General features: G+C 39.6%; 4 protein-coding genes across 10 annotated transcripts; 2 read left to right on the forward strand and 2 right to left on the reverse strand.

Annotated features, from left to right (window-relative positions):
* Positions 1–341: 341 nt before the first annotated feature.
* Positions 342–25,248, reverse strand: LOC104095193 (uncharacterized). Of its 6 annotated transcripts, none has more exons than XM_070191756.1 (12): positions 24,996–25,248; positions 24,665–24,714; positions 24,279–24,492; positions 22,986–23,069; positions 22,847–22,905; positions 22,563–22,658; positions 22,404–22,481; positions 21,864–21,926; positions 21,608–21,781; positions 20,679–20,774; positions 19,509–19,603; positions 342–602 (listed from the first exon to the last, which is right to left on the reverse strand). In XM_070191756.1, exons 1-11 carry the CDS (start codon positions 25,192–25,194, stop codon positions 19,529–19,531), a joined length of 1,188 nt encoding a protein of 395 aa, XP_070047857.1. In that variant the 5' UTR covers positions 25,195–25,248; the 3' UTR covers positions 342–602; positions 19,509–19,528. The 6 variants fall into 6 exon arrangements, with proteins under 6 accessions (XP_070047857.1, XP_070047858.1, XP_070047856.1 ...); XM_070191755.1 differs by lacking the exon at positions 342–602 and adding an exon at positions 18,524–18,884; XM_033655841.2 differs by lacking the exon at positions 342–602 and having other exon boundaries at positions 19,421–19,603; positions 24,996–25,247.
* Positions 8,301–9,137, forward strand: LOC138903272 (uncharacterized). The gene is made up of 2 exons (XM_070191214.1): positions 8,301–8,685; positions 9,106–9,137. The coding sequence occupies exons 1-2, from the start codon at positions 8,301–8,303 to the stop codon at positions 9,135–9,137; spliced, it is 417 nt and encodes a 138-aa protein (XP_070047315.1).
* Positions 14,452–14,892, reverse strand: LOC138903273 (uncharacterized mitochondrial protein AtMg00710-like). Its single transcript, XM_070191215.1, has one exon. It carries the CDS (start codon positions 14,890–14,892, stop codon positions 14,452–14,454), a length of 441 nt encoding a protein of 146 aa, XP_070047316.1.
* LOC104095194 (protein ELF4-LIKE 3-like) lies at positions 17,446–19,095 on the forward strand. 2 transcript variants are annotated; one of them, XM_009601267.4, is made up of 2 exons: positions 17,446–17,519; positions 18,416–19,095. In XM_009601267.4, the coding sequence occupies exon 2, from the start codon at positions 18,427–18,429 to the stop codon at positions 18,769–18,771; it is 345 nt and encodes a 114-aa protein (XP_009599562.1). In that variant the 5' UTR covers positions 17,446–17,519; positions 18,416–18,426; the 3' UTR covers positions 18,772–19,095. The 2 variants fall into 2 exon arrangements, with proteins under 2 accessions (XP_009599562.1, XP_009599561.1); XM_009601266.4 differs by having other exon boundaries at positions 17,455–17,591.
* Positions 25,249–25,978: the final 730 nt, after the last annotated feature.

A 25,978-nucleotide genomic window follows, 5' to 3' on the forward strand; every position in this document is an offset into this window, starting at 1 on the left:
CAATTTTCAAGGGAAAAGAAATAATTTCCAAGGCCCAAACCAACAACAATGGCAACCTCAAAACAATCAAAGAAATTGTAATTCTAACAACCAAGGCAATTAGAGCTGATACAACAATCAAGGGAATTGGCATAACAACAACAATCAAGGAAATTGGAGTGAAAATAACCAAGGAAATTAGGGGGAGGGGGGGAGGTAACTGTCACAACCCGAAATTCCCACCTTCGGGACCGTAATGACGCCTAACATTTCACTTGCTAGGCAAGCCAACGTTAGAATAAATAATCCATTTTAAAATAATTTTTAAATTTATTAATAACAAAGAAATAAATGCGGAAGTAAAGTCCGAAATGTAGTGAATAATCCATAAAATAATGAAATCTAAATACCATTCCAGAATTGGTGTCACAAGTGTACGAGTTTTTAGAATAATACAAATAAAGGTCTGAATAAAATAAAACTGTCTGGAAACAAACACACAACTAAAGTAAAGTAGACGGGGACTTCAGAACTGCGGTTGCCATGCAGTTATACCTCAAGTCTCCTCTGGTAGTTGAAATCTGAGCAAATCTATGGTACGCCGCTGGGACCAACTCCGAAATCTGCACAAGAAGTGTAGAGTGTAGTATCAGTACAACCGACGCATGTACTGGTAAGTGCTGAGCCTAACCTCGATGAAGTAGTGACAAGTCTAAGGCAGGTCACTCACATTAACCTGTACGCAATAGTAGTAACAACAACAGTAATAGAAATAAATCAGGTAACTCATTTTTAATAGTTGAAGCCAACTCAGCAGTCATAACCAATTATTATTTCAATTAATTTCCGTTGCAGCATGCAACCAGCTCACACAACATATTCATTTTAAATCCTCCCATATATTTATTTTAATCAAGTATATGTAGACTTTTAAATAAGTCTATTGCGGCGTGCAATACGATCCTCCAATATATACTTTTTAAATAACTCTATTGTGGCGTGGAATCTGATCCCCCAATATAGACTTTTAAATAAGTCTGGTGCAGCTTGCAATCCGATTCCCCAATATAGACTTTTAAATAAGTCTGTTGCGGCGTGTAATCTGATCCCCCGATATAGAATTTTAAATAAGTCTGTTGCGGCGTGCAATCTGATCCCCCAATATATATATATATATATATATATATATATATATATATATATATATATATATATATATACACACACACACACATTTACGTTGCGGCGTGCAACCCATTCCCCCAATATAACTTTAAACAACTAATAAATGTAATAAAAATTACTCCAATAATTACCACATCCAATGAGAAACTATTAAGCATCAAGGCACACAATAATTATAATTTATTTATGAACAAACAATGACAATTAGCAATTAATTATAAAAATCATGGAGAAAATAGACAGTTAATATTTAGTATGTTAAATGTCAAATAAGAATTAAACACATAAATCAAATAGCATGTAATAATTATTGCAGGAATTCAAGAATTAATATTTGATAAAGAATAGGAGAGAAACAATTATTATAACAATTAATTCATGATTTAAAACGATTTATGTTTTTTCAAGTAATTCTGCAAACAATTAATTTAACGATGTATAGACACTCATCACCTCGCCTATACGTTGTTCACATGCATTTCACATAACAAATAGTTTAAGGGTTTTATTCCCTCAAGTCAAGGTTAACCACGACACTTACCAGTATATGGGGTCGGTTGTACTGATACTACACTCTACACTTCTTGTGCAGATTTCTGAGTTGGTCCCAGCGGCGTACCATAAATTTGCTCGGATTTCAGCTACCAGAGGAGACTTGAGGTATAGCTGCACGGCGTCCGCAGTTCTGAAGTCCGTGTCTACTTTACTTTAGCTGTGTGTTTGTTTCCAGACAACTTTATTTTATTCAGACCTTTATTTGTATTATTCTAGAAGCTCATGCACTTGTGACACTATTTCTGGGATGGTATTTAGATTTCGTTATTTTATGGATTATTCACTACATTTCAAACTTTACTTCCGCATTTGTTTCTTTGTTATTAATAAATTTAAAAATTATTTTAAAATGGAGTATATTATTCTAACGTTGGCTTGCCTAGCAAGTCAAATGTTAGGCGTCATAACGGTCCTCCGAAGGTGGGAATTTCGGGTCGTGACAGTTGGTATCAGAGCACTAGGTTACATAGGTCTCACGAGTCACGAGCAAGCTTAGTAGAATCTGAAGGATCGGTACGGAGACGTCTGTACTTATCTCTCAGGGGCTATGAAGTTTAGGAACAATATCACTTCTTTCTTATTCTGTCGTGCAATTTATTTTATCATCGATGATTGAACCATTCTACTCTTATTCTCTCGCAGATGGTGAGAACACGTAATATATCTACCGATAGACAGTGACCAGAGCCCCCTATGGCAACTATGGCTAGGGGTAGAGGTCGAGGCCGAAGTCGTGCTAGAGGCCAAGGCAGAGGCCGAGGTAGAGATCGGTCCAGAGCTCGAGCAGCTGCACCTGTTATAGAACCTCAGGTGGACCTTCAGGAGGAGGTTCCAGTTCAGAATGTACCAGTTAGACCATATCAGGTCCCAGGGGATTCATAGCTACTCCAGTTCTTCACGACGCTCTAGTCCTTTTGGTGAGTCTTATGGAGGGCGTGGCCCAGAATGGTACATTTCCAGTGGCACCAGCCGTCTCACAGGCTGGGGGAGGAGCACAAATTCCCACTACTCCTGCTCCGGAGCAGATGGCTCCCCAGAATCAAGCTCCAGCAGCTCCGCCAGTTGGGGAAGTTCAGCCAGTTGTTGCGGCACAGACCGGTGATAGGCCCGCCATGTCTTTTGAGGCCTTATTGAGACTAGATAAGTTTACTAATCTCTTTCCAGTTCACTTCAGTGGTACACCTCCTGAGGACCCACAGGATTACTTTGACCGCTGTCATGAGGTGCTGCGGAACATGGGTACTGTTGAGACCAATGTGGTTGATTTTGCTGTATTTTAGATGACGGGTTCCACCAAGAGATGGTGGAGATATTATACATTGACCAGACCAGCTGGATCACCTTCACTTACTGGGAGTAGTTCTCTCAGCTATTTCTGGAGAAGTTCCTTCCTATCACACTGAGAGAGAATTTTCGCAAATAATTTAAGCGTCTACAGCAGGGCAGTATAACTGTAACTCAGTATGAGTCCTGTTTTGTGTATTTGGCCCGTCATGCTCTCCTTTAACTACCTACTGAGGGATAGAGAGTGAGGAGGTTTATTGAGGGACTCACTCACCCTATCAGGCTTCAGATGACCAAGGAGCCCGGAAGTGAGATTTCTTTTCAGGCGGCTGCTAATGCCGCGAGGAGGATCGAGATAGTTCTTGCACAGGAGAGGGGGCAGAGGTCGGATAAAAGGCCTCATCAGTTCGGTGGTTTCAGTGGTGCCTCGTCTGGAGGTAGGGGTAATTTTGGTAGGGGCCATCCTCCCAGACCATTTCATTCAGCACTTCATGCATCTCCCTGTGCTTCAGGGAGTCACGGTCCTATTATGCCTTACTATGGGCAGCCAGCATTTAGTGCACATTCAGCTCCTATCAGTGCACCACCACTCCAGAGTTACTACAACGGTTATCTGGCCCATTCGGGTCAGCTTCAGCGGCCACGACATCAGGATGGGTGTTATGTGTGTGGAAACATTAGTCACATCAGGAGGTATTGCCCTAGGTTGGTGAGTAACAGATCTCGGCAGGATTCTCGTGCCATCATACCGGCACCGGTCGCTTCACCGCCTGCTCAGCCAGCTAGAGGTAGGGGTTAGGTAGCTAGAGGTGGAGGTCAGTCCAATAGAGGTGGAGGTAAGGACATTAGAGGTAGAGGTCAGACCGTTAGAGGTAGAGGCCAGTCAGTTAGAGGCCGTCCCAGAGACACAGTTCAGAGTGGTGGGGCCCAGCCCCAATTTTATGCTTTTCCAGCTAGGCCTAAGTCCGAGTCATCTGATGTTGTTATCACAAGTATTATTCCAGTTTGCCATAGAGATGCTTCAGTTCTATTTGATCCATGATCTACTTATTCTTATGTGTCATCCTATTTTGCTTCATATTTGGTTGTGCCTTGTGATTCTCTGAGTGCTTCTGTGTGTGTATCTACACCAGTGGGATACTCTGTTGTAGTAGATCATGTTTATCGTTCGTGTGTGGTTACTATTGGTAGTCTTGAGACTAGTGTGGATCTTCAACTTCTTGATATGGTAGATTTTGATGTCATCTTGGGTATGGATTGGTTGTCACCTTATCATGCTATATTGGATTGTCATGCCAAGACAGTAACCCTAACCATGCCGGGGCTACCTCGGTTAGAGTGGAAAGGAAATCCTGGTCATTCTGCCAGCAGTGTTATTTCTTATATGAAAGCTCGGCGTATGGTAGAGAAAGGGTGTCTAGCCTATTTGGCTTATATTCGCGATCCCAGTGCGGATGTTCCTTCTCTAGACTCTGTACCAGTTGTTCGTGAATTTCCAGAAGTATTTACTGCAGATTTGCCGGGGATGCCACCCAATTTCGCAGTTCTGAAGTCCCCGTCTACTTTACTTTAGTTGTGTGTTTGTTTTCAGACAGCTTTATTTTATTCAGACCTTTATTTGTATTATTTTAGAAGCTCGTTTGCTTGTGACACCAATTCTAGGATGGTATTTAGATTCCGTTATTTTATGGATTATTCAATATATTTCAGACTTTACTTCCGCATTTGTTTCTTTGTTATTAATAAATTTAAAATTGTTTTAAAATGGATTATATTATTCTAACGTTGGCTTGCCTAGCAAGTGAAATGTTAGGCGCCATCACGGTCCCGAAGGTGGTAATTTCGGGTCGTGACAGTAATAATCAAGGTGGATGGAACAACAATCAAGGCAACCGAGTGTCGGGTTTTCAAAGGCCCCCGATGTATCAACAACCGAGCAACCCGCCTTCTTATCCTTCCCATGGTTCAAGTTATGCAAACAATGAGATGGGGCATATTGAAAATATGTTCAAGAAAATGATGGAAAAGAATGACGATTCGGATGCCCAACTTGCCTTACACAACACATCAATCCGCAACCTAGAAGTTCAAATGAGGCAAATCTCTCAAGCACTAAATTCTCGTCCTAAGAGGGCACTACCAAGTGACACGGTAGTAAATCCAAAGGGTGGAAACAACACGGGACATCCCATGACCGTTATCACAAGAAGTGGAAGAGGTGGTAATGCACCCACCTCAAGTCAAAGGCAACTTGTTGATGATGAGCAAGTGATGCAAGAAGAGGAGCTCCCGAACAATGTGGTGCAACCTAATGATGAAGTTCAGATTGATATTGATGATAGTGTGGAAGAGACTCAAGAGGAGGTGAACCCATCCAGGGAACACATTACTGACATATCGGAGCCGGAAGTGCAAAAGGCTAAGGCACCATTGCCTAAGCCTCCACCTCCATACCCTTAAAGACTTACCAAGCAAAATGGTGAGAATCAATTCAAGAAGTTCATTCAAATGATGAAGAGTCTCTCAATTAATGTGCCATTAGTTGAAGCTTTGGAACAAATGCCCAATTATACAAAGTTTATGAAGGATCTTGTGACAAAGAAACGGTCAATGAATTTTAAAACTATTAAAGTCACTCATCAAGTAAGTGCGATTGTGCACTCAATGGCTCCTAAGTTGGAGGATCTCGGTGCTTTCACTATTCCTTGTACAATTGAAAGTGCCGAGTTTGCTAAAGCTCTTTGTGATCTTGGGGCAAGTATCAATTTGATGCCCTATTCGGTTTTCAAGACTTTGGGAATTGGGCAACCAAGACCCATCTCCATGAGATTGCAAATGGACGATCGTACTATGAAGAGGCCTTTGGGTGTGATTGAAGATGTCTTGGTTCGTGTTGATAAATTCATTCTTCCGGCAGATTTTGTCATTCTAGATTGTGAGGTTGATTATGAAGTGCCGATAATTCTTGGTAGACCTTTCCTTGCTATGAGGAAGGATATTTGTGATGTTGAAGCCGGAACTTACATTCCGGGTTGGTGATGAAAAAATGGTATTCCATGTGTGTAAGTCCATGCGGCAACCAAATAGCAATGAGGTGTGTTCTTTTGTGGACTTGGTAACCAATGTTATTGTTAATGAAACAAGTGCTACAATCAATGTTGGTGATATGTTGGAGGCCTTCTTGCTCAACTTTGATGATGATGAGATGGATGGCTTCATGGAATGTGTGAACTCTTTGCAAGGAATGGGGTCGTACAGCTATGCACCCCGAAAATTATCCTTGGATCTTGAAAATAGGACAACTCCTCCTACAAAGCCTTCTATTGAAGAGCCTCCTACCTTGAAGTTGAAGCCATTGCCTCCAAGGAGACTCAATGAATCTATGCAAGAAGTTGTCAAAAAGGAGATGATCAAGTGGTTGGATGTCGGGGTTGTCTACCCCATATCCGATAGTTCCTGGACTTCTCCGGTTCAATGTGTCCCAAAGAAAGGGAGCATGACGGTGGTCACCAATGACAAGAATGAGTTGATTCCTACAAGAACGGCACCGGATGGAGGGTGTGTATGGACTATCGCAAGCTCAACAAAGTCACAAGGAAGGATCACTTTCCACTTCCTTTCTTAGATCAAATGCTCGATAGATTGGCCGGTCGTGCTTTCTAATGCTTTCTTTATGGGTATTCAGGCTACAACCAAATTTTTATCGCTTCGAAATATCAAGAGAAAATAACCTTTACATGCCCCTATGGTACTTTCGTCTTCAAGCGGATGCCATTTGGTTTGTGTGATGCACCAACGACTTTTTAAAGGTGTATGATAGCTATTTTCACGGATGTGGTGGAGAACTACCTTGAAGTTTTCATGGATACCTTCTTGGTGGTTGGAGATTCTTTTGATGATTGTCTTGAAAATTAAGATAAAGTGTTGGCTAGATGTGAAGAAACAAATTTGGTGCATAATTAAGAGAAATGTCATTTCATGGTCGAGGAAGGCATTGTCCTTGGCCACAAAATCTCAAAGAACGGAATTGAAGTTGACAAAGCAAAGATTAAGGTGATTTCTAAACTGCCACCTCCAACTTCGGTGAAGGGTATGCAGAGTTTCTTATGCCACGCGGGTTTTTACCGGCGCTTCATCAAAGATTTCTCTAAGGTGGTGAATCTGTTGTGCAAGCTTCTTGAGAAGGATGCTAAGTTCAACTTCAATGATGATTGCATGAGAGCTTTTGAATTGTTGAAGTTCAAGTTAACAACTACTCCCATCATCACCGCTCCAAATTGGAGTGTATCATTTGAACTCATGTGTGATGCAAATGACGTAGCGGTTGTGACTGTTTTGGGGTAACACATCAACAAGATTTTTCATCCAGTCTACTATGCTAGTAAGACCATGAATAGTTCCCAAGTCAATTATACCGTTACGGAGAAAGAGCTCCTTGCCATTGTGTTTGCAATTGAGAAGTTCCGCCCATACTTGGTGGGTGCAAAAGTCATTATCCACACGGATCTTGCGGCGCTTCGTTATCTTATGAGCAAAAAGGAATCCAAAGCTCGGTTGATATTGACATCCAAGATAAAAAAAAAAAGGTAGTGAAAACCAAGTGGCAGACCACTTGTCTTGTTTGGAGGAGGAGGGGAGGCCGCATGATGGCCTTGAAATCAATGACTCCTTTCCTGATTAGAACCTCTTGGCAATTTCAATGAAAGAGGTGTCGTGATTCGCGGATCTAGAAAATTTTCTTGTGTGTGGAATCATTCCGGATGAGTTCTCTTCAAACCAAAGGAAGAAGCTCAAACGGGATTGTCAAGATTATTATTGGGATGAACCATACCTCTTCTAGATTTGTACGGATGGGGTGATTAGAAGATGTGTACCGGAAGAAGAGCAAGGTGAAATTCTTGGGGCTTGCCATTCTTTGCCATATGGTGGTCATCATGGTGGAGCAAGAACGGTAGCCAAAATGCTTAATTGCGGGTTCTATTGGCCTACTCTTTACAAGGATGCAAGTGAGTTAGTGAAAAGATGTGATGGATTTAAACGGGCCGGTGGAATCTCAAAGAAAAATGAAATGTCTCTCACTACCATTTTGGAGATTGATATTTTTGATGTGTGGGGTATTGACTTCATGGGCCCTTTTGTGAGTTCTTGTGGAAACAACTACATCTTGGTCGCGGTCGATTATGTATCCAAATGGGTTGAGGCCGTTGCTTTACCCAACAATGAGGCGAGAAGTGTGGTGACTTTCTTAAAAAATAATATTTTCAAAAGGTTTGGTACTCCACGTACAATTATAAGCGATGTGGGATCACATTTTTGCAACAAGACTTTCGACACTTTACTTAGCAAGTATGGTGTTACTCACAAAGTCACAAGCTAGCGGGCAAGTGAAAGTCTCCAATTGGGATATAAAGAGTATCTTATCCAAAATGGTGAATGCTAATCGGACAGATTGGTCCAAAAAGCTTGATGATGCATTATGGGCTTATCGGACGGCTTACAAAACACCTATTGGAATGTCGCCATACCGGTTGGTATTCGGAAAAGCTTGTCATCTTTCGGTGGAACTAGAGCACAAGGCCATGTGGGCTCTAAAGAAGTTGAATTTTGATTGGGACGTAGCCACTAACTTGAGGGTTGCGCACTTGAATGAATTGGATGAGTTCCGGTACCATGCTTATGAAAGTTCGTCCTTGTACAAAGAAAAGATGAAATATCTTCATGAAAAATACATTTGGAACAAAGAGTTCAAGGTGGGCGATCTTGTATTATTGTTTAACTCAAGGTTGAGGATGTTTCCAGGGAAGCTAAAATCTAAATGGAGCGGTCCTTTTGAAATTGTGGGTGTGACACCTCTTGGTGCATTAGACTTGAAGAACAAAAATAATAAAGTATTCCGAGTCAATGGTCACCGGGTGAAGCACTACTTTGGAAAAGTTGGAGATAGCCACGTCGTGGCGGTCATTCATTTCACTTGAGGGTATTCTGCGTCGTACCGCGATGTTAAATTAGGAGTTTCTTAGGAGGCAACCCATGTTTCTTTTCCTTTTTCTTTTGTAGTTAGGTGTTATTTTTTGTTCTAACCTGATTTGAAGTGTGCTACAGGGGTGAGTGTGAATTACAAGAATTATGGATGAAATGATGGCTAAGTATTCTAAGGAATGCAGACCGCACATTTGTTGGTGCTATAAAAAAGAGCATTGCGGCTGCACATTTATCTTGCGGACCGAACAATCGAGATGATGAAAATACCAACTCTCTAAAGTTTTAGCATGTCAGTGCGGAGGTCGATCTGCAACCGCACATGAAATCTGCGGCCTCACATGAAAATGTGCGGACCGTAGATGAAAAGCTGAGATGAGGCCCAAGGTATCAAGTGCGGACCGCACATGAAAATGTGCGGCCGCACTCGACCTTCTTCCCCTTAGCAAACGACTGGTATAAATAGAGGAACGGGGCCAATTTTACACTTTTCTCTCTCTGAACTAAAAAATGTGCTTTGTAGAATTTTCTTGGAAAATTTCATCTGTCCACACACACAGCCAATTTGATCATTCACTCATTACACTCATTCATCTTGTATGCTTCAATTTCACGTTAATCTTTTTAGTTAGTTTAATTTGTAGATTTTTAGTTATTTTTAGGCCATTTGTTATTTGAGTTCAAATTGTGTGTCCATGTGGGGTAAATTCGAACTGGGTTAACTTGTAACATGCTCTATGGGGACTGGGTTAGTATAGTTTGTTGTTTTTACAATGTTTCCATGTCTAATTGTGCACGAAATGAAAATCCTTAGATAGAAAAGTCTGATATGTACGTAATTTTTGAAATTTGAGGCCGCACTTGAAATTGTGCGGTCTGCAGATGTTGAATTTAGGGCAACTTAGTAAAGAAGGGATCAGCGACCGCAAGTTAAAATGTGCAGACCGCAGAAATCTTGTCGCGGACGCACATTAGCCAATTCTCTGTCATCGGAATTTTTGAGCTTCAGATCTGCGGCCGCAAGTTAAAATGTATGGACCGCAGAAATCCTGTCGCGGCCGTACATTAGCCAATTCTCTGTCATCAAAGAGTTGGCATTTTTGGGTTTCAGAGGTGCGGTCGCAAGTCAATTGTGCGGACCGCACAACAAAAATGTGTGGTCCGCAAGTCTTCATCTGCGTTCACAAATGAAATTGTGCGGACCGCAGATCACTGTCCCTGCAAGCATGACCTAATTGTACACCCTCACTGTGTCCTCTGGTTTATCCTTTACTTGCATGTCTCATGTGTATGTTTGAACATTGAATTGAACCTAACAATCGCCTTTGCTTGATACAGACAATGGTTCGATCCAGATGACGGGGCGACACTTCAAAAGGGAGAGGTGAACCTTCTCGGGACCTAGGCAAAAGTGCCTTGCCCCTTGGCCAGCAAAAGACAATAAAAAAGAAAGCACCAGCAAGCAGAGGGAGAGGGGCAGACCTCTCCGAGGCTAGCTCATATGCCCCATCTAGGGAAGTGTCTGAGGGCAACTCAGCCTCTGTTCAGGAGCAACCGGCCATATAGTCGAGGCTGTAAGGGAGATACCAGCTCAGGGATGAGCCATCTTCATCCCACAACACTTCCGATGGATCGAAGAGTGCTAGCCAGTCTTCTGAACCATCGGCTACACCAGTCCCTGAGGCACAGAATACACCAGTTCATGAGATCCCGATGATGGCAGAGAGGGAGATGCTACAGTTGTCGGCCTTGAAAGATCAAAGAAGAAAGAGGTTTAGGAGAACCGCTTTGTTAGCTTGGCCACCTTCACCATCTTTCGTATGTGGTGGCCAGTGAGGTCGCTAACTCTTGAGTGACAGTTTCTGTTGAAAGATTTGGAGAGGTACAATCCAGCCATTTTGAGACAGTTTAGGGCACACAAGGGGTAGATATGGTTCACTCAAAGTTTAGTGGATGCCAAAGAATACATTGTCCGTGAATTCTATTCCAATGTGGCCTATATAAAAAGGGGACGAAGGTGACCAAATTACGTAACCTCAAGGTGAGGTTTGATCAGCATACACTCAACACGTACTTGGGCTTCGAGGATGTTGAGCCAAAGGAGTATTTGGAGAAGTGAGCACTGGGAGACGAAGTCCGACCTTGGTTAGCTGAGATTCTAGTATCATCAGGGCCACCAGCACCATGGATTGCCACTGGGGTTCTTATCCACCGGAACACTCTGAGTTTTAAGGCGAAGGGGTGATAGACATTTGTGTGCAGTAGGTTGGATCCGTGCCAAAACGACACTCACTTTCATATTCCTCGAGCAGTTCTTGCGGCATCTATTATGGCCTGCTACCCAATCAATGTGGGTGTTGTGATGTCAGTCAACATCTCAGTGATCGCACGACAAGATGAATCGTCATACCCATATCCCAACACTAGTACAGAATATCTCACCAATGCAAAGGTAGAGCCGAGGGACTTTGACGCAAAGGTGAAGCTGAAGAAGCCTTTTACTTGGTACTCACTAATGGATGCGAGCAACCCGAAGAAGAAAGTTCAGCCTTCTACCACCACTGGCAGTCTGATGAGCCAACAATGGTAGCTCTTAAGGCAATTGATGTTCCATCAACTTTATCTGAGCCTTCCTCAAGCGCCGCAGTTATGCCTCCGCCATCATCCACAGCCCCTACAACAACTCATGTCACAGCTCTCACTACAGCTCTGAGGCCAGTGTCCATGCCTACTGTCCCACTATTTTCGCTGCGAGTCTCCCAGACATTGGCGAGTCTCAACAACTGGATGCAGACAGCTACTGCAAAGCTGTCTGACTTGTCCAGTACTGTTGTAGCCAGTCCACTTCTCAGGCACCTCAGGCTCCTTCTACCATTGATGAGACCCTAAAGAAGATTTTGGAAAACCAGAAGATAATTATGAGCACCTTGGTACAACACAGGTCTAGAACTTGCCCCAAATGTGTTTCAAGGCGAAATTCTAAGTTTTGCTTGGTTTGAGAAGTGATTGTAGGCTCTCATTGGCCCGTTTGAGCGTTCTCCTCTAGCCTTTCTCATTTGATAACCATGTCATAAGCCGTTACCCGCTTTGTCGTGACCTTCTCTTGGCACCCGGACTTTTCTTAACACTTTTGTGAAATAAATAACTTAAAACGTAAGTTTGGGGGGGAGATGAGGAATTTGAAAAAAGGTATCAAGGCACAAAAGGAGAAAAGAAATGATCTCTATAAAAAGAGAAGGCAAGAAAATAAAAGAACAAAAAGAAAAATACAAAACGTGAATAAGTGGAAGGGTTGATGGATTCAAAAAGAGGTAATGATCCCAAACATTGAGAAATCAAAAAGGGAGAAACAGAATAAAACGATCAAGAAAGAGTGATGTTAAGTCTCTCTAGTCCCCAATGAAAAGAAAATGCCTCTAAGAATTGGCAATTGTGAGCCGAGAAATGAAAGATGGAGTGCTTAAGGAAATGTGTAACCACTTACCCATACGGTATCCTACCCTAACCAAAAAGCCATAATTACATCCCGAAAGAAGCCCTGCTTGATTTCAAACCGTGTAAACTTACATTAGAGGCGATCTACATGAGGGAAAAGCCTATGGTACTTAAAGCCGTACTTGTGACATTCTCGCGTGAGAGATGAGTGAACCTTTCATGAATCTTCGGATTGAGTGCTAACTTCTTAATTGAGATTGGCAAATGGAGGAGGAAGAGTTTGGAGTCCACCATGACCTACATGATAGAACAAGATTCCTTGATGAGTAAAGTCAATTCTTGAAACTCAAATGCCACATTAGAACTATATGTGCATTAATATTTGACTTGTCACCTTGTTGATAATGCATGAGTAGTGTGAGTAATTGTTGATCCCAACTGATGTGTGAATGGCTCACCTTTGGCTCGCTGAAATGACCCTTAACTTTAAGAGGTGGGAACTAATTTATTCGCTTGAGCACAAGCAAACACTTAAGTTTGAGGGAGCTGATAAGTGGGGATTTTGACAGCTTATTAGCACCTTTTTGCTTTGGTTTTAGTCCGAAAGTATTAAATTGTGTCCCCGAAACTAATAAAATTGTGTAAATTGCAGAAATATTGGAAGTTTGATCTACCATGATAAAATTATACTCAAAAAGGAGTGTTCCGAAGCACAAGGCATTAAAGGGTGCAAAGGCAAAGAAGTGTGGTCCGCAGAAGGATTTATGCGGCCGCAGAAGAAATTGCGGACTGCAAAATTCCATCTGCGGCCGCAAACCAAGCAACAAAATCCAACAGGATTTTGACCAATGTGCGGACCGCACATGAATTGTGTGGCCGCAGAACAGGGCTTTCACCGACAAAAATTCAAAGTTCAGAGAATATGCAAAAAGACCAAGTCCTGACGCCTAGCTGAAGTGTGGACCGCACAAGAATTGTGAGGCTGCAGAAGTTGCTTCGCAGCCGCAATCCAGAAATGTGCGGATGCAAAACCCACTCTCTTGCTAGCTGAAAAAATCTGCGGGCCGCACATGGAATTATGAGGCCGCAGAACCTCCCGATGGGCTTTTTTGTCAGCGAATTCTGGCCCACTTTAAATAGACGAGTTTTAGTATTTTAGGTCAAGTTTCGAAGTAGAAAGTTGTTGTAGCCGTTACCTTTAGCCATTTTAGGAAGTTTTTGATTATTTTAGTGTTTAAACTTTATACTTCATCAATTTAATCTATGATTATGGGTTTTATTTGCATTTTTTCTTTATTTTCTTCAATACCCACTATGAGTAGCTAGATTTTTACTATGATTGTGACTCAACCCTAGTGTGTAAACCTTATGGGTATTTAATTTAATGCTTGTTTATGATTGGGTGTTGATTATTTAGCCTAGTTCATGCTTCAATTTTAGAATTAATGGTTGCAAACATTGATTCATGCCTTTTTGACTTAGTCTCTACTTGAGAAAGATGGACCTAGTCTAGGATAACTTGGCTAACAAGAAATTGGGTTAATTGAGAGTTCGATTAGCCTAATTAAAGGGTTCAAAATAGAGATAGTAAAAATCCGACTTGAGCTCATATCAATTATTTTGTTTGATGCCCATTTGAGCTTGAGAATGCCAAATTGGGCAAAATTACTCTTTGACCGAGAGGTATTAAGTGGGTAACGTAGAGTTGAGAGCTATAATACACCCCAATCAACAAAACAAGCATTAATGTATTAACCTATTAGGCAAACACCTAGGTCATGGTCACATTCCTAGGCTTTTAAACTATTTGGAAAACATCAAAAATAATCGTTCATTTTTAGTTTATTTTCCTTAGCTCATAACTGTTAGAGTAATAGTAGAAGTAAAAATCACAACTCATTGTAGAAGTGCAAATTTAGTTAGTCCATTCGCTTTCTTCAAGCATATACTCCTAACACCCCTTATAACTCCATGTGGATTTGACCCCGACTCATAGTTGGGTAATTTATATTGCATACGACCGTATCATATCTCTTATTGAGGTGTGTTGCGGACGTCATCGTTGATACCACGATCTGTTTTTGCTATTGCCTTCTCCCTCTGACTGTCCAGTGAGGCAGATTCATTGAATGTTACATCCCTACTGATAATTAGACCTGAAGTCTTTTTATCTGTGCACCACAACCTATAACCTTTCACTCCAGTTGCATACCCTAGAAATATGCACTTCTTTGCCCGCGGCTCAAGTTTTCCATCCCTCATATGAGCATAAGCAGGACAACCAAATATCCTTAAATTTGAATAATCAACAGGCGAACCGGGCCATACCTCAAAAGGAGTTTTGAACTCAATAGATGTGGATGGATATCTGTTGACCAAATAATAAGTTGTATTGATTGCTTCAGCCCAAAAATCCTTGCTAACACATGAGTGTGAAAGCATGCTTTGTCCCTTATCACAAAGCGTCCTGTTCATACGTTCTACAATACCATTTTATTTTGGTGTTCCGACATAAGTGCGGTGTCTCACTATGCCTTCTCTGCTGCAGAAATTATCGAACTCGGAATTGCAAAATTCCAACTATTATCAGTTCGAAGACGCTTAACTTTTCTTTCCGTATGCCTCTCAACCAAGGTCTTACATTTAACAAATGTCAAAAATGCCTCATCTTTTATTTTCATAAAATACACCCACACCATCCTTGAGTAATCATCAATCAAAGTCATAAAATACCTGGCACCACTCTTGGAGGGAACTCTGTTTGGACCCCATAAGTCTGAATGTATATAATCTAACTTGTCTCTAGTCTTGTGCTCGGCCTTCTTGTTGAACTTTACCCTTATCCATTTACCAAACACACAATGCTCATAAAAATTCAAAACTTGATTTTTACCCATTCAGTAAATTCTGCTTACTCAACAAAGACAATCCCTTCTCACTCATATGACCAAGTCGCAAGTGCCACAACTGATACCGATTCTGTTCACTTTTCCCAAAAGCTATAACAGCTTCCCCTTCAACTATACTGGCCCGAAGATGATACAATTTAGAATGCAGTTTACCTTTCATGAGTTCCATAGAGCCTTTACACACTTTAAGTATTCCATTCTCAGAGTGAAACTTATACCCTTGATCATCCAATGTCGAAAGAGAGATCAAATTTCTCTTTATCCGAGGAATATGCCAACACTCAATGTTTCTGATAATTCCATCGAACATTCTCAATTTGATGTTACCAATCCCCTCTACTAGTAATGGATTATCATTTTCCATGTAGACAGTCCCATTTATTTGTTTGTAAGTTACAAACTAATTTTTGTGTGGACACATATGGAAAGTAGCACCAGAATCAAAAGCCCAAGAATTCTACCCATGACTAGAACTTACAGCACAGACTTTCCCTACATAATTACTATCATCAAAATTGTTGCCAGTGTCAACAATATTTGCTGAATTATGTATTTTCTGCTTCTCTTTTTTCTCTTTCAGCTTGGGACAATCTTTCTTGTAGTGACCTTGCTCCCCGCACTTATAACAGTTCTGCTTCCTTGCTTTAGGCTTCAATCTGGCGGTTGACTTTTTTCTGTTAAAGTCATTTTGTTGTGTTCTTCCTCTACTCACAAGACCCTCATCCTCAATTCTACTATCCGGAAAGCTCTTTTTCAACTTTTTAGATTTTAGTGCATTACTAACATCTTCCAGTAAAATATTGTCTTTCCCATATAGCAGTGTATCGGCAAAAGTATCATAAGACGGTGGTAAAGAACATAACACTATCAAGGCCTGATCCTCACTCTCAATTTTGATATTCACGTTCTTCAGGTCCATTATAATTGAATTAAACTCATCAATGTGAGTTTTAACAGGTGTACCTTCGTTCATACGGAGATTGTATAACCTCTTTTCCAGGTTGAGGCAGTTTGTTAGCGATTTCTTAGAATACAAATCTTCCAACTTCTTCCATGCCATTGCTGCGGAAGTTTCTTCAGCAATTTCCCGAAGAACGCTATCTGTAACGCTTATGAAGATCGAACTCAAAGCCCTCTCCTTCAGGTCTGTCTTCTCTGTCTCTTTCATCTATTCAAGAAAATCCTCATCAATTGCCTTCCATAACCCTTGTAACACCAGGGACGATTTCATCATAATCTTCCATAGACTAAAACTAGAACCCCCGCCAAATTTTTCTGCTTCATACTTTGTTGAAGATGATGAAGACATCTTGTAGATTATATGTAGAAACCCGAACCTTGCTCTAATACCAATTGTTACGGAAGATCGTGGGTTAACTAACACACAATCACACACAAAGCAAATAGAGAAGAAAAATCAACACAAGGATTTAATGAGGTTCGGCTAAGCCTAATCCTCGGGGCAGAAGCAAATAGAGTTTTCCACTATGAATGAGAAGAAAAGCACAGTACAATCTCTAGAATCCACAACTACAACCCCTATATATATATATATATATATATATATATATATATATATCCCAAATAGTCTCAAACTTATAAGACAAAAGTTTTTCAATTTGACAAGGACAATAGGTTTTCCTTTCCCAAATCTATTAGGACAATGGGTTTTCCCAAACCTAAAGAGATTATGGGTTTCCTAAAAATACAAGGAAATAATTCAAGCCACAAAATAACATAATAATATCTAAATATTGATTGGAATTGCAACCTGAAGTTAAGAGTTAGTTATAAGGAAAAAAGACTTTTGTTAAAAAATGAGGTAATTCATTTTCGTCTAGTTGTTGAAATATATTTTTCTCGATGAATATTAATATTTTCTAGCACCAAATACCTAAGAGTAACTTACCTTTGAGAGTATATCTTTCGTCCTACCAAACACACCTTGGTGAAAAAACTTTCTCTTCAAAAACTATTTTTCATAGTTTAATATAATAATATAATAAAAAACTTAAAACAATTTCTTTGAAAAAAATCAGCTAAAAATATTTACGATTGCTAGTCAAAAATATAAAAATAGATATCCATTATATATAAAATATGTATTTTATATTTTGGGACTGGGACTAATTCGGATTTACTACATTCTGAAACCCAAGAGAGAAGACCGCAGCCTGAGAACATACTATTGAGGTAATCTAGCTCTTCATACTCTGGTCGTGATTTCCCATACTTCACCTGTAAAGAGTGTGCTACAATTTTAAGGCAATCCTCTCCTCTCCGCTCCTCCTCAAACATTTGTCGGAAAATTTCCAGTTATATTTCTCTGTTGGTGTTTCTGGGGTTATACACGCGTTTTCTTATTCTATGAATCTGTGTAAAATTTTCTAATTCAGTGATTTCTTCCCTTCCCCTACATGTTCATCTTACTTTGACCTCCTTTTCCGAAATAAATTTTGAAATTTTATCCTTGTCTTGTCCTATATGAATTGGGTATAAGGGGTATATAAAGGTTTATTCCATTCATTGCTTTAAAGCTTTGAATTGGATGTTCAAATTCTTTCAACTCTCACTAGTCATCCTCATTATGAAATGTGAGGGGTATATTACCGTTGAGGAGAAGACATAATCAGATAATTAGTGTTTTAACCAAGCATTTTAGATAAGATGGTCACATAATTAACTCCAAATAAAATACTGTGAATTGTTTACTATTTAAAACTGTTATTTGATAGCTTTTGATTTAGAAAAATTAACCTAAATAACCGCTTAAACTAAAAATAGTCAGGGATGTATAACATATGTATAATTCATGTATAATATGTGTGTAACCGTGTATAATCAGTGTATAATATACGGCTAGAAAAAGTAAACAGTAAATTCGGCCAGCTATTTGTGTAAAGATCCCTTTGATTTATCACCCTGAACTAGAAATGTTGTTGTTTCGGAAACTGGAAGTTCATCCTTTTCAAGTTTATTTTAATTCAATCAAACTTATGCATTTTTGGCTTATAATTTTAACCTTTTTGTCTGAGATTACTTTATGTTTCTATTTGCAGTATTTGAGAGCTCTTTCTGATTTTTTTCAGTGATAATTGAAATGGAAGATGATATATTCTCGTGCATTGGCAATGGAATTCAAGTAGACCGCAAAGTACTTCAGACATTGCAAAAGAATTTTGTGCAAGTGCAAAACATTTTGGATCAAAACAGGTTGTTAATCAATGAGATCAACCAAAACCATGAATCTACAATCCCAGATAACTTGACTCGAAACGTGGGTCTAATTAGAGAGCTAAATAACAATATCAGAAGAGTAGTGGATCTCTATGCTGATCTCTCCAGTTCTGTGACAATATCTATGGAGGCTTTCTCCGAAGGTGAATCAACAAATGCTAATCAGTCAGATGGAAGAGGCGGTCAGAAGAGAATTAGGTCCAGTTGACTGATCGTATTGGAGTTCAGCTCTCTTTTCGTTGTTTCTCAGTCGATCAGCTTTCTCTTTTTAACTAGGTTTGAGTAGAATGGGATGGATACAGAGGATTCTTGTAGCTGACCCTATTGTTTCTCAGTGTAGGTGAAAAATCCGTTGATCATTGGTATCAGTTCTAGGCTAATGGCCGTGACATTTTGAAACTAATACTCTGTGGTTAAGTGCTCCATTGTAGCTTTTTCTATCTGCTTATGGAATTGGATTCAAATTCTTTGTTGCGGATTTGTAGTTTTCTCCTTGTATATCTATCAGTAAAGTTTCTCATTTTGTATTTCAGTTAAATCTGTCATCTTTTCTTTAGCTGAGGGTCTATCGGAAACAGCCTCTCTGCCCTTCTAGGATAGGGGTAAGGTTGTGTACATTCTACTCTCCCAGACCTCACTTGTGGGAATCCACTGGGTTGTTGTTGTTGTAGTTAAATCTGGTTCTTAACCTTTTGTGTGATAATAGAATTTACACTTTATGGGATGATAAGAATTTACTCCTCGCCACAACCTTTTCCTTCTTCTATAATTCTTTAAAACTGGTACTTCTGATGCCCTTTTAAGCATAGGTTACGCGCAGAACATAATCAATGTGCATATCAGAAACCATGGGAAGGTGAATCGAAAATTTCAGCTTCATTATATTATGATGAATTATCTCAAACATGATAATGTGTACATTGTAGTCAAGAAAAAAGAATGTACCAATTTTGGATCCAAACAAATTACAGCTCCGATTTCTCTATCAAGGTTGCGAAGCACTCTTTCCAATCCATGACCTTGTCCTCACCATTGACCACCTGAAAGTCCACATACTGAGATGTTAACTATTTAACAGCAAGACCAATGGAAAAAGAAAGTGCATTGACAACAAATTAAGTGAGACATATCAGATAGTATAGCAGGAAAATGTTCCATTATAGCGAAGCTCGCCTCTCTGAGCATCAAATGATACTGTGAAATTTAAGGCAACAACAACAACAACAAACCCAATATATTCCCCAGGTGGGGTTTAGGGACGGTATTGTATACGCAGACCTTACCTACCCAGTGAAGATAGAGTGGTGGTTTCCAATAGAACTATGAGATTTAAGGCAAAAACTAAAAATGTTGGTTCTTTTTCCAGTAGACGTGATCCAACAAACGTTTGACTTTGACTGTGAAAAGCTCCAAATAGACACGCAGTGGATTGACTACTTTTTCCAATACAACTTATCAACAATGGATGATTGCAGTTAGCAAAGCAGCATTAGCATCAGCTAATACCAACTAGAAAGACCTTTAGCAGAACATTTATGCATAGGAAGACTCCTAGCTTTCAGGTTTATATGCTTTTCCTATTTATTTTTCTTTTTTCTAGTATGCATGCTTTCATAAATGCATGATTTCATAAATAAGTAGTTTCTTTTTCTTTTTGTACTATGGTAAACGCCGAAGGGAGTCTTGGCATAACTGGTAACGTTGTTGCCATGTGACCAGGAGGTCACGGGTTCGAGCCGTGGAAGCAACTTCTTGCAGACATGCAGGGTAAGGTTGCGTACAATAGACCCTTGTGGTCCGGCCCTTCCCCCGACCCTGCGCATAGCGGGAGCTTAGTGCACCGGGCTGCCCTTTAATATTGTAAACGCGGTACCACTAACTCTTCTTCCCCAGTGTTCACAGTGTTCAACAATGGAATCTTTACTTTACCCCCTCGGTGACACGAACCCCTAACCTCATGGTTGGAGGTGGAGGATCCTCTCAACTAGGCCAACCCTCTCTTGCCGTCAAGAGTAGAGTTATAAGTCATTGACCTACCTAAAACATTTATTTAATGTGCAGCTACAGAATATTTTGAATAGTAAAGGTCATTCAAGAAGCATGCCTCAAACAAACCTCAAATATCAGTCCTGTCTGTGGTACTGTGTCAAGGGCCTCTACACAGATGAAAGCAGCATCCTCCTTGCTCAGCGTTCCTTGTGATGCACATCCCTGGAATGAAGAACGTCACTAGTTGATTTAATGAACCACCCTCCTTGAGAATGATTTTAAGTGCATGAAAATAGCAAGCCAAATTACTCGGAAACATAGGAAACCATTTACTGAAAACATATTCCATCATACATTTCATGCAAGGAATTCCAACGTTCTATTCTTATTTTCTCTAGTGCCAGAACTGAAGACATCTCAAATGCTAAGTATCTCCTATAAGATACTATGTTATAGCAATGTTGGAACGGCGGTAACTGGCAAATATGGCTATGTAGGAGTCTTTAGCAAAACTTTAGCTATTAGGTCATCATCTGTCTGATGGGCATAGTACTTCGTGTTTGAAGGAAATACTGTCCTGAGTAGCAACTGTAGGGAATTTTCTTGGCATGAACAATGAAAAATTGGTATTCTCTTCAATTTGTGAATAATTTTGATTTTCTTTGCTCGAAAAGAGAAGGAGAACTTAGAGTGCATTTGCTGGTGGCTTTCAACAACAACAACAACCCAGTATAATCCCACTAGTGGGGTTTGGGGAGGGTAGTGTGTACGCAGACCTTACCCCTACCCTGAGGTAGAGAGGCTGTTTCCGATAGACCCTCGGCTCCCTCCCTCCAAGAACTCCCCACCTTGCTCTTGGAGTGACTCGAACTCACAACCTCTTGGTTGGAAGTGGGGGGTGCTTACCACTAGAGCAACCCAGTCTTGTCTTGCTGGTGGCTTTCAACCTTGGGAAAAAATGTACGATTTGATGCTTATCTGGATAGAGCCAATGACTACATATGGCGAGTTTGACACCATCTACCTAATAAATAAGCAACACAAACAACAATTACCTCTTTAAAGTTAAAACCTTGATTTCCACCCGGTGCATTTACTAATAAGCCAGCTCTAATAATAGTGTAAGGGACACCCGAAGCCATAACCAGTGATTCATCTTGTTCTGCCAGTTTCCTTGCATTGGCAGTAACAATTGCTTGAACCCCACTAGAACCTCTATAAACAGACAGCTGCAACGTCATCGTATCATAAAATCAAAACGTAAACCACTGGGAAATTGCCATTGCCTAGACATAAATGAGAGAAGATTACCTGAGATAATAGGATCACATGTTGTAAACCTTTCCAACTCTCTATATCTGATATAAAACCTTCCTACAAATGCAACATTAGACATAAGAGAGCTTCTAAGCTACTATTTGTAGAAAGAAAGTAGCTATATAGATTAAGAAGAACAAGAAGGAACAAAATTTACAAGATAAATCCAAACACCAGAAGCATAAGTGAGGAAGTAAAGCAGGTGAATTATAGATCTGTATGCAAGACTTAAATGCTAATCATTATTGTTGAAGAATTAATCCAAATAGCCGTCCACCTAATCTCCTAAACTAAAAATAGCCGGCAGTTGTATAATATATATGTATAACACATATATAATATATGTATAATACATATATAATATATGTATAACTGTATATAATCAATATATAATCTATGTATACCGGCTAGAAAAAGTAAACATTAAATCTGACCGGCTATTTGTGTGACAATCCCATTATTGTTTCTGTGTAAATGTTTTTGGTGGGGATCATACTAAAAGAATGACAGTGGAGATGATAAGGACGAGCATACATTTGGGCATATCACTGCACGAACACCACTTAAAGCCTTCTTTAGCAATGACCTGTCCTTTGTATCACCTGCTATTGGCTTCATAACAGCTTAGGAACATTAAGTATTAAAATACTACCAAGTCTATAATACTACAAAATGCATCAAGATGCCACCAACCTCAACATAAGTACCAAAAGCTTCCATGGCAACCCGCTTATCCTTTACCAGAGCTTTGATCCGAGCTCGTTTGATTATCAAAGATAATATAACCATCTGTCCAAGATCATGTATAAGTAAAGTTGACATAGGATGAGACTGATTAGAGATTGAGCAACATGCTGAATCACTGAGGTGAGATTTTAAAGAAAACTGAATTATGTCCTCTGCTTGCACATTGCTTATTGTAAACAAGATAGTTATACAGTTGTAGTGCACGGTATCTGATGCTACCATATACGAACCTGACCAATCTCATTATCTCCATCGGTAACTAAAACTGCATCCCTGACTTCATCTTCTTCTGTTTTTTTAAAAAAAAACGCAATGTTGATATGATACCTTAGAGAGACTCATATGGAAAATATTACTAAATGTAGCTACCAGAAGACTCATTTTCTTCTGAAATGGATCCATCTTTTGGAAGGAGGTCAGGTGCCCCATACCATTTCCTTAGCTTCGGACCCCCTGAAATCAATGGCATGCGTGAAGGAGAATGTAAACAATAAAGGAAATCTGTTCGATCAGCAGACTTTGAGATGGATTAGATTACATCATATCACATAATTCTAGTTGGAAGGGATTGGCGTAATAAGCATTTAAACTCTCCGTGTTTTGGACTCCTTACCTTTTTTGCACTGAAATCATGAATATACATGATAGTAACAATATTTACAATCTTGGAGCAAAATCAATGATGAAACTATGACTTGTCATCATCAGCCAGTAGAGATTTGATACGGGGAGGTCATAAATTTCCGTCGAGAAAAAAGATGCAGATACTTATCAGGAGTTTAAAACACAAAGACGAGCTGAACACAGCATGATAATGCAACGGACCATGCAGTCATGCACCAAGCGTTTTGTGGTGTACCAAAGATACTGATATACTGAGTCCTTCAGGCAAGAAAAATTAAGTTTTCACTATTACAGAATCTAGAAAACGAGAGCTATATAAATCATAAACTGGGGAATTTTAGAGAGGCTGTTTTCTGTCCTAAAACCTTTGGTTTCAAAGTTCAACCAGAGCACTTCCTGTTTGTCATCCATATTTCATATAGAAAGAATAAAGCTATCTCGCAGCTAGAGGTAGATCTAGAATTTAAACGCAATGGATGCACCCCTTTATAGAACTTCTCTTTGGGTCTTTTATATACAGAAGTGGATGCTAGGTGCACCCACTGCTTATATGCTAGGTGCACCCACTGCTTATATGCTTGACCAGTGGCGAAGCCAGGAATTTTGCTAAGGATGTTCAAGATTTAATATACGAGTATAAAAAGCAATTTTGATTTATATACGTAGTATAATTTTTTATATACACAGTATAATTTTTCGATGAAGGATATTCAACTGACCATCTTTCATTGTATGTAGCTATGCCACTGTGCTTGACCTTCATCTGCACTCAGCTTAACATAAACTGCTACTACAATATCAATCAGCCAACACCTCCTCTAAGCAGAGGTAGATCCAAAATTTGAACTTCAGGGTTCAAACTTTAAGTTCCTACCATTGAATCCACTGCACTTTCAAAAATTATGGATTTGGAATTTTATTTATGTATCTACACCACGTCTCGAAAATACTAGGTACGGTTGAACCAAATAAATCAGGCTTCTAGGAACAACATGACTATAGATCTAGGGAGAAAGAATCTATTGGATTAAGCCGTACCTCCTAGGCTCTTACTTAAGCCACCGTTGTGCCATAGATGCCTGGCACAGCCGAAATCGTGCCATAGCGGCCTGCCACGGCCCATAGTGGCCTGCCACGCCCGACTCATGCCATAGTGGCCTGCCACGCCCGACTTCGTACCATTGACATAGGCATGCCACAGCCGGCTTCGGCCCATAATGACCTCCCACGGCCGACGTCGTGCCATAGTGGCCTGCCACGACCAATGTCGTGCCATAGTGGCCTGCCACGCCCGTCCAAGCAATATTTTGCGACATCATAACACAAAGAATGCAACTTTCAGATATCTTTGCAGCATTCAATTAACTGCAAATATAGACTGAACAACAATTTCAATTGAGAATTAAGCGGTAGCTCAGCTATACCTTATGCAATGTTGATTCCCAAATCTTTCCCTTCACCGGCTCTCTAGTCTCTACCCCAAGTCACCACACCCCCAACAGAAAAATTTTAGAAAAAAATCTAGCTTCAGCATAAAATTTACCAAATTCAGTCAAGTACAAGCTGCTAGTTGAAAGCAAGAATCTTCAAAATAGAACAAAACGGATACTGAATATTTAACAAGCCGATTAAGTCCAGCTAGTTTAGAATTGAGTAGTAGTAGTTGTTGAATTTTTATACAAGTTACTAGGTGAAAGAATAATTAATGTTCAATTAAAAAGTATGGAAGTAAAGGAAATAAAAACGAAAACGAACCTTCAATGTAATCAAGAATTTGGTCCATAAAACCTATTTTTTTCTTGGAAGAAAAGCAAGTGACAGAACGCTTATAATCTCCATCTGAGAAAAAGAAAGAAGAGGGATTGTTTTTCCAAATTTTGCAGCATTGTAGACATGGAGAGAAGAATTGGGAATTGGGTTGATGCACAGAAAGAGATAAAGCTGAACTGGCCATAGAGCTCCAAACGGTTGGTTTCTGTTATCAATCAGCTACCTCTTTTCTTAGAAAATTAACTGATTTTAAGTCATTTTATCAAAAGAGGAAAAAATGTTTTCATAAAATAGAAATCTATTTTGAAAAATAGTTTTCAGTTTTTATGACTTGGCGAGTAGAAATTACTTTTCGTAACAAAATAAGTATTTGTTGAAGATTGATAATAGTATTGGCAATTGGATAGTATTTTGATTAAATATCATTGTAGTAATATTAAAAATAATGTCTTAGTATTAATTGAATACTGATATGAAGTTAAGGCCTCGTTTGATTCAATTGTGAGATAAACTAGGATATTCCATGAGTTGGAATATATTATGAGATTACCTATTCTACCTTCTCTACGCAACATGAGATAAATACAAGGGCAAAGGTCCAAATATGCCCTTATACTATACGAATTTGAGCACATTTGCCCTTCGTTAATATTTTAGCTCAAATATGACCTTACCGTCACATAGTTGGTCCATGTATGCCCTTAAAATTACACAGTTGGCCCATATATGCCCTTTTCGAAACGAAATTCATCCAAACTAATTAGCTCTTTCTTTAATTGTATTAAAGTGTATTACAAACACTATTTCCTTATTATTAGTACCTTTTTTTTCTTTACCTTTTTTTTCTTTACCTTTCTCTTTTCTTTCTTCTTTTTTCTTTTCTTCTCTTTTTTTTCCTTTTTCTTTCTCCCTTATCCGATTTCCTCCATTAATGATGTCTTCTCCATTTTCATCATCAATTTCACTTG

Source organism: Nicotiana tomentosiformis, chromosome 12 (assembly GCF_000390325.3).
Source record: "Nicotiana tomentosiformis chromosome 12, ASM39032v3, whole genome shotgun sequence".
NCBI lineage: Eukaryota > Viridiplantae > Streptophyta > Magnoliopsida > Solanales > Solanaceae > Nicotiana > Nicotiana tomentosiformis.